The following is an 8,685-nucleotide window of genomic DNA, read 5'->3' as shown; positions in this document are numbered from 1 at the left end:
TTTTTGGTCAAGAATTTTCTTTTCTTTCCAGGTCACAGCTCATGCTCATTTCTTTTTCGGTTATATTTCTCGCTCGATTCTCCCATCAATTTGTTTGTTTTTCAAAAATTTCCAACATGCTAGATCACTCAAATTCGATGGTCACACAAAAATCGGCTGTTTTTGTGGCCCACTAATGGTATAAAATTAGAATGAAAATTATTAGAAAAGATTTTCTAAAGAAAAATATTTTCGGAATTCGACCCATGTATGGCCAGCTGAAAGCGGAGTTCCACTCACCTGGCACAAAAAAAAAAGTCAGCAGCTACAAAAACTGTAGCTGCTGACTTTTAAAAAACAGCCACTTACCTGTTCCTCGGTCCCGTGGTGTGTCCCCCGCAGCCCGTTTCACTGTCCGTCCTGTATTCCAGGCGCCAGCATCTTCAGTGTGGGCACCCGGCTGTGATAGCTTTCGGCATCACAGCTGTGTACCCACTGTGCATGCGCGAGTAGGGCTGCGCTTCATGAATGGTCCTGTAGTCTTCTGGGACCTCAAAAGACTACAGGGAGGGAGGACACCTTCCATTTCCGATTGCCTACCGGAAATGGGAGCGGGTACCTGTCAAATTCGGGTATCCGCTCCCCCATGGTGCCAATCCTTAATGGGGAGCAGTCCTTAAAGCGGAACTTCCCCTTTTGGGTGGAGCTCCACTTTAAGTCACTGGTTCCTTTAGTATGGAACCAGTTTCTAATACAGCACTACTGGCTGTATTAGAGACAAGCTGGAGAGACCTGTTTGAGATTAGCGATGACAAGTATTATCAGCACACCTCTATATAATCTAGAGCTATAGATTTGTGCAGTAAAGGCATTGCAAACCTCTCTACATGCACCTTGTGTTTTTCTGCATAAGACATGCATTGATCATGTAGCTTCATGGTGTCATTTGTTAGCCTGTACACACAGCCTATAGTAGAGTAAACCTTCAAATTGCTGTGTCAGAAGTTTTTGTGTTCAAACACGAGGCATGGCACTGCACAGGTTAATGTATGACCTCTCTCTGTAGTCTAAGTTATCTCACTTTCTGTGAACAAACTACATATCCCACAATCCCTGAGATTCTCAGTCTAAAGCTGATGCAGGTGAGAGCTACACAGTAATTAGATCTGACACAGACACAGTCAGCACCATGAAGGGAAAAGATGTGTTTCTATCACATACTGTTAAATCTGTGATGCAACACAGAGAAAATGGGGAGGCATTGACCGGATGATGTGTGACCTAGAACAGGAACTTGCCTTGTCCTACTAGTGAATAAGGACAAGTTAGATGGATGAATGCATGAACGTATAGGAAATGATCAGCCATGAAACTGCATCCACAACACGTGAGCCTATCATTACAAGGCAAACAACCAACCTGGAGACTATAACTACATTAATGCCTAGTTATAACAACAAGAACATTATAATGTGTGCAATACCTTAAGCATCTCCATGGCCATTATCTACCATTTTCTTTGGAGATTTAGAGCAATGGTACTATGCAACATTGCGGCAGAGAAGATCAGTTGTGTAAGTAGAGGTTGCATATGGATAATGTGTTTTTTATTCACTAATAAGAAGAAAAGTAGGTCAGGCAGATTTCAAGCCTTGAGAAATTTTTAACAGATTCCAAGTAGTCTGCCTACACTGCGACACTGCAGACCTCTGTTCTCTTCTATAGTTAAATAAGAAGCAAAACAAACTCAATAGAGATAAAGTGAAAATAATTCATTTGTAATCCTGAGGAACTGAATAAATTAAAACCATAAATGCAGTTTTTTTTTCAATGCAGAGAATTTATTTTTTTTGTAACTTATATAGTGCTTAGAATGTACAGACATTGTGAAAATATAAAAATAAATAATTTGCAGCTTTTTGGTTAATCTGATATTATGCAGCAGAGCACTAAAATGACTAACATCATATCCAGTGTGACCTAGGCACCCCTGCTGACATCATAGTCAGTTTGGTGACCTCACTAGTGCAGTTCTGGCTGAACTCCAGTCATACTAAAAAAAACCCTTACGTACTGGACCAAACAAAATATTTATTGCAATTACCATGTGGCTTTTAAGGTTTAGCATTCCTGCTTCCAGCCACCAGTGGGAGAAATCCTTAAGGCACTCTATGCCTGATGAAGGCACACCCTTCCAGATCACAGCCACATAATTACAGCATCAATGTTAGGCTGGCCATACACTAGTAAATTTAGTTCTAAATGTTTTGTTTCAAGAACCTTTGTTCAATTTTCTAATTTATAGTTGGGTCAGATCAACATTGGTTTTCAACCACAGCAACAGAAAATTCAAAAGAGCAAGATGGAAAAGTTTTCTCAAATGAATGGGGTATGTGGTTTTTGTTTGGCTACGTCCATTAATTCTGTAATCGAAAGTTAAAAGCAAATTGAATTTTAAAGTACCTTCGAGTGTCATTCATCAAGCCATTGAACGTACTCAGAATTTTGTATGAATGTTCCTACGAATGTGCATTCATAAATGAACTAGTATATGGCCAGCTTTACGTGGGATGAGGTGCCCACACTCTGACACAGTCAAAAGCGTCAACAACTCGGAAGGTTAAAATGCAATCTTCTTTGAAGATACAATGTCATGACTAAGGCTTGCATAGTGTGAAATGCATCAGCTGTTTGTTTCTGGTTCTTTACCCCTACATCACTTTCTTGACTGTTTCATACGGATTGCTTGTAGAAGCTTTGAGCCGGGGCACCAGTAAGGAATTCAACCTCCTTTGAAAAGGATTACAGGGTGGCAGTGCAGTCAGTTTTTTATCACTGATTTGCCCGCACGTCCACAGTCAGCCTCACTAACACCGTGTTGAGGGCTCTTAGGAGTATATGGACATAGGGTAGGCATGGCCAACTGCAGGTGCATGAAATTACCCCATGTAGCTCTGCAGCCTGCAAAATGAAATTTAAAGGGTTGTCCATGACCCCCAGACTGCTAAGAAAGAGGCTGGAGGATGCCTGATGTCATGTAGCTCAAAAGCTACTCAGGGGCCATGGGCAGCAATAGAAATGTATACCAGCTCTGTTGCAGGGACAAGGTCATCCAGTGTCCATGGGGAAGGTGCCACGTGTCCATGAATGAAGGCCGCTTCGTTTTCTTCTCTCTTTGGTAATTTAATATGCATGACAAGGGAAGACAAGGAGGGAAGTCTGCCCTGAGGCGTTTTCTCAGCAGGTGCCTACCCTGCCTGCACTCTCCTGAACACATTAGGTTGCTGCTGGGAAGAGGAGAGAGAAAACTCTTCCATCCAGCAGTTATCACGGCCCCATTTTTCTGCTGCCTGAATGACAGGAGTAACAACTCACTCCTGTCATTCAGGTAGCTTGATAATGGGGGCGTTAACAAGCTTTCAGCACCCCCCTTCTCATGACACTGTACCCAGGGCAGGGGCCCCTCCAGTTCCCCCATCCCCCCTTGTCCAGACCCTGACCACACTGCATTTATACGGAGGATGATGCAGGGCCAGGACAAGGGGTGGGCAGGAGGGGCAGCCGCCCAGGGTGCAGCGGTAGTAAGAGCACCTCTCCACCACACACAATCCCCAGATCAGAGGCTAGCAACCAGCAAGGCTCAAATTCAGTTCTACTCTGACAGCTACTGATGTCACAAACGCTCCAACTGTCCACTCTCAACCGCATCTGCCCACAACTGACACAGAAAGCACACTAGGCATATACAATTAACCTCCTATTTGCTAAAAAAAAGCAAGCAATTGACCAACATGTAGTCGACATTTTATGGCTACCATGGACAACCGGTGCAAAGGGGGCTGAGAATGGACACAGGGTGGTACACCCATTCTACTGCATGCATTAGGAATGCAGGAAGGCGCAGTTCCACGGACATGTACACACTGAAGACACATCATACTGCATCTATATAATCATTCTATTGTCAACATATATGGTAACAAAAATGCAGTTGAAACCCAATACTCTGCCCACCAATCACAATGATTATTTTAAAGAACTTTGCATTCAAAAAAACAACATAAATAGTAATGAATGCCATTTACAAAGTTTTCTATTTCTCTATCCCACTTTACAAAATGATATTCGGCAGGAAAGTTGAATTACAGTTTAATCCTCTGAAACTGAATATTTTTTTTCAAACTGAAATCCTTATCAAAGTAAATAACACTTGTGGGATAGAGCGGGTTCAGGCAAAAATGGCATTTATTTCACCATTCGGCCTCCCCGATTGCTTTAGAAAAAATATAATCCTTCCCTCCGAAGCACATAACTCCATCCTTTAAGTAGAACTTCCACTTATTCTTACTTCGGTGTATCTGAAAAAATGAAACATATGTTAATAAGATATTTGTTGCTAGGCAATGGTTCTTAAAATCAAACTTCAGGCATATAACTACCGTAAATATCTTTACATGGACAGCTTCATCTGCTTAACGATTTGTAACGGTCAAGCCAAACCAGGCAAGCCTGCCAGACAGTAGAACCAGGTTAGGCGACTTCCTTACTGTAATAAAGTAATACAGTAGAACTATGACAAAATCTCTCCCCTTCCCTGTCCTAACCTGGTCACCTCTGTCTATAGCAGTTACCTTTCATCCTCACTGGACACACTTGCTCCTCTAACTACACGAAGAATCAGGCCCCGACTGTTACAACCCTGGCAAATTGACAACACCAGAAATCTCAAGAAACGTTGTCATGCTTTTCAATGACTGACGTAACACCAAATCCCTGCAGGACTTCACCCTATAAATAAATCCTAAAATACCATTCCTCCCTCCATGCTGCCAAACAAACCTACCTTGTCCCTCTTATTAATAACTTGTCATCCAGTCCTCGTCGGCTCTTCTCTACCCTTAACTCTCTGCTTTGTCCCCCACCTCCTTTACCCACCAACTCACTCATGTCAGGGCAGGAGCTGTGGAACGGACAGGCAGGGTCACGCACTGACTGACGACAACCACCACCCACAGACCGTGGGTCTAAGTCCCAGGCTGCCCTTCACTAGGGCCCCTGATGGTGGGGATGGACTTGAAGCAGCCAGGAACCAGCAGCATGCTTGCCCCTGTGACTCCTCCACCTGCGTAGGGGAGTGTCCAGGACGGACCATGTGACCTTTGGTTCAACTAGTAGTGAGCATATAAAAGAGGGAGCAGACATTTGGTCAGTTGGCTCTGAGGAAGAGGCAAGTCCTCGAAAAACGTCAGCCTAGTGCAGTGTTTCTCAACTCCAGTCCTCATGGACCCCCAACAGGTCATGTTTTCAGGATTTCCAGTATTTTGCACAGGTGATTTGATCAGTTTCACTGCCTTAGTAATTACCACAGCTGTTTCATCTGAGGGAAATCCTGAAAACATGACCTGTTGGGGGTCCATGAGGACTGGAGTTGAGAAACACTGGCCTAGTGGATGTCTACACTCCCCATTGCGGACTGTTACTCAGCGTGGTGTTGACCCAGCTGCTCTTTTATGACATGCCTTGACTTTATTCTCATTTAAGTACAACACCTATTTTTTATTTCTTATTAAACATTTTTATGGTAATGCACTAGGCCTGTGCGCCCTCTCTTTGTTCTTTCCTCATTCAGTATATTTGGTTACCAAAGTGATCACCTGTTCCTAAACGTAGATAACCAGCCCACGTGCAATTACCTCCGAACACCCGCTGACAGCTGCAGCCATTGCCAGGCTTTCATTGCTTTGTTTAAGCTGAGCGGGTGCGACTATCTACATCTACTTGTAAATCCAGCTGGACCTTGCTGCAGCTTGCACATGAATGAGACCTTAGACTATATTTGTGCAATTTAGAATCTATGATATAAAATACATGGGATACTTCTGTAATAGTTGTAACGTGCCTCAAGGTATTTTGGACTAATATGAAACTATGCACAGTTTGAAACTCCAGAGCACCTTGTAAGCTCCCAGGAGACAGGGACTACAAGAGGATGATACTAAGGGGTTGACTTATTAAAGCTGGAGAGTGCAAAATCAAGTGCAGCTGTGCATGGGAGCCAATCAGCTTCTAACTTGTTCACTTAAGCTTTGACAATAAAACCGGGAAGCTGATTGGTTTCTATGCAGAGCTGCACCCATTTTTTTACTCTCGTTTTAGTAAATCAACCCCAAGGGTCATTTCACATGGGCCACATATGCTGCATTTAAGTAGCGGATCCATGAGCAGATCCCCTGCTGAATCAGAGCAGAACTGGACAGATGTCACTTTTGTGACATACATGCTCAGTCAGGTTTTTCTTCCCACATTTTGACAGCGGCGCATATTAAATGACCCCTATTACCATTTTCTTGGAGTCCTTGTACCACAGAGCTCAGTCTAAATGGAGCCCTGAATAGATGTACTGTTTTACAGAAGCTAGAGACTATTAAGCTTTAATAAGAGCTCTCATCACCTCTCATTCAGAGAAATGGAAACAGGTGCATCCCAAGAGCTCAGACTCCATATTAAAAAACTTATGGAGAGCAAACCAGCCATCATTCCTGCAGCACATATTGGTGGACTAAACCTACATCCTCTATAGGCAGCATCGCCGGTGAGCAAGGACTTATTGCTAGAGATGAGCGAATCGAACATGGCGAAGTGGAATTCGTTTCGAAGATTAGGAAAAATTCGATTCGCGCCGAATCCGAAAATTAGCAAACTTCGGATGCACGAATCGAATTTTCCCAAAAATGGCGGCGACATGTGTGGCGACGGAGCGGGGATCTCTGGGAAGGCGCGCAGACAAGGCGCGCTGACCCATAATGCATTCATTCATGACATGTGATCGCATTAGCCAATCAGCAGCCAGCACTGTGTAATGGTGGAGCTATAAATCGCGGCCATCTTAGAATTCTCCATTAGCCTCCGGTCATTCAAGAGAGACAGACCTGTCTGTATTAGGGACAGAGTTAGGGCCACAGAGACTTTAGGGCCACAGAATCGTTACTCAGGGCCACAGAATCGTTACTCAGGGACACAGAATCGTTACTCGGGGACACAGAATCGTTACTCGGGGACACAGAATCGTTACTCGGGGACACAGAATCGTTACTCGGGGACACAGAATCGTTACTCGGGGACACAGAATTGTTACTCAGGGACACAGAATCGTTACTTTCTGCTTCACAACCACTATTGAATTAAAGAGTATGTCAGACAACACGCAGAGGAGTGGCAGAGGAGGCAATGTTTCAGGAGCGAGCAGACGTGGCAGCAGAGGAAGGGGTCGAGGCAGCACTAGTCGCAGCCAGAGTCCAGTGCTCCCGGTGTCATCCAGCGGTCGTGGCTCCACCGACAACCCTGCCGTCATCGATTGGTTGACTCGGTCGTCTTCCTCTTCCCAGGTCACCTCTGACACCTACAGCCAATGGTCGGTGGGTACGTCAGACACAACCGTTAGTTGGCATGGCCCGGGAGCAAGCCCACTGAAATCACGTGTCCTCTACCTGCCCCTGTCCTTTGGTGTTCCCTCACCAAGCGAAGTATCGCATGCTGTGGGCTCAGCCCCACTGTACAATGAGGAAGAGCTAACAGAGTGCGGTCAGGAACGGGGGGAGACATCCGCCTCTTCAGCAGCCAGGCGAAGAAGTACTGGCGAGGAGAGTGGCTCGGTAGCCGGTCTAGAGACAGGTCTGTCTCCTGACCCACACGCAGCCGAGGGGGCTAGTAGTGACGCGGAGACCCTAATTGATGATGATGAGGCTGATCGCACTTGGCAGCCTCGTCGTCATCAGGCTATTGCTTCCGCATCATCAGAAGAGGGTGCCAGCTTGCCAGCGAGCAAAACAGTCGGTGGGTTGCCCAGGAGGCAGCAGGGTCGCAGCAGTGTCAGTGGATCAGTGGAGCCAAACGGCCACGGAGTAGAGCACCAGCTCCACTGCAGCCTACCACCACGGCCAGTAGTGGTGCCGGTGTGCACGGAGGAAGTAGCAGTCAGCCAGTGAGGAGTAGTGGGGGCAAAGTTTCCTACTCGGCGGTGTGGCAATTTTTCGTCAAGCCGCCCGAGGAAGTAAACGTAGCCGTATGTCGACTATGTGGCCAGAAAGTCAAGCGTGGCCAGGGGGCCCATGTTGGGACTACAGCGTTGCGTCAGCATATGCAGCGTCGCCATTCGGTGGCCTGGGAAAACCGTGATAAAGATACGGCTGTTCTGCCTGCCCCAGCCCCCGCTCCATCACCCGCTCCGTTACTTGCTCCGTCACCCGACGTCAATCGCCCTCTATCAGCCAGTCAAGGCTCCAACACCTCTGCTGAGGGGAGTTGTCGCTCGTTGGCATCTTCCGCTCGTTCAGATGCTCCTTCTCCTGCTACTCCTCTTCACGGATTCCGTCAGCAGTCTTTCTTGGAATCCGTTTCCAAGAGACAACAGTTTGCGAGCACGCACCCGATGGTGCAGAAGCTGAACGTCCTCCTGTCCAAGTTGCTGGTGCTGCAGTCCCTCACTTTCCAAGTGGTGGACTCAGCACCTTTCCGAGAAATGATGGCTTGTGCCGAGCCGCGGTGGAGAGTGCCAAGCCGGCATTTCTTCGCCAAAAAGGCAGTGCCAGCCCTGCATTCACATGTAGAAGAGATGGTGGGCCAGTCTTTGAGCATGTCGGTCTCTGCCAAAGTGCACGGCAGCGCCGACGTGTGGAGCTGTAACTACGGTCAGGGACAGTACATGTC

The 8,685-nt window shown here is 46.3% G+C and overlaps 1 protein-coding gene across 2 annotated transcripts in view; it reads right to left on the bottom strand.

The window, feature by feature from the left end:
- Positions 1-4,229: 4,229 nt before the first annotated feature.
- The window catches only part of GTF2A1L (general transcription factor IIA subunit 1 like), a 92,601-nt gene continuing 88,145 nt past the window's right edge, over positions 4,230-8,685 (bottom strand). For both annotated transcript variants that reach the window (XM_089676439.1, XM_089676440.1), the window contains one exon: positions 4,230-4,337. In XM_089676439.1, coding sequence (XP_089532565.1) covers positions 4,230-4,337 — 108 coding nt within the window. The remainder of the gene's footprint in view (positions 4,338-8,685) is intronic.

This window comes from Staurois parvus, unplaced genomic scaffold (genome assembly GCF_062004578.1).
Source record: "Staurois parvus isolate SC_StPar_1 unplaced genomic scaffold, SC_StPar_1.0 ptg000169l, whole genome shotgun sequence".
Classification (NCBI taxonomy): domain Eukaryota; kingdom Metazoa; phylum Chordata; class Amphibia; order Anura; family Ranidae; genus Staurois; species Staurois parvus.
The sequence above is the reverse complement of the archived record's forward strand: the minus strand, read 5'-3'. Positions and strand labels throughout refer to the sequence as shown.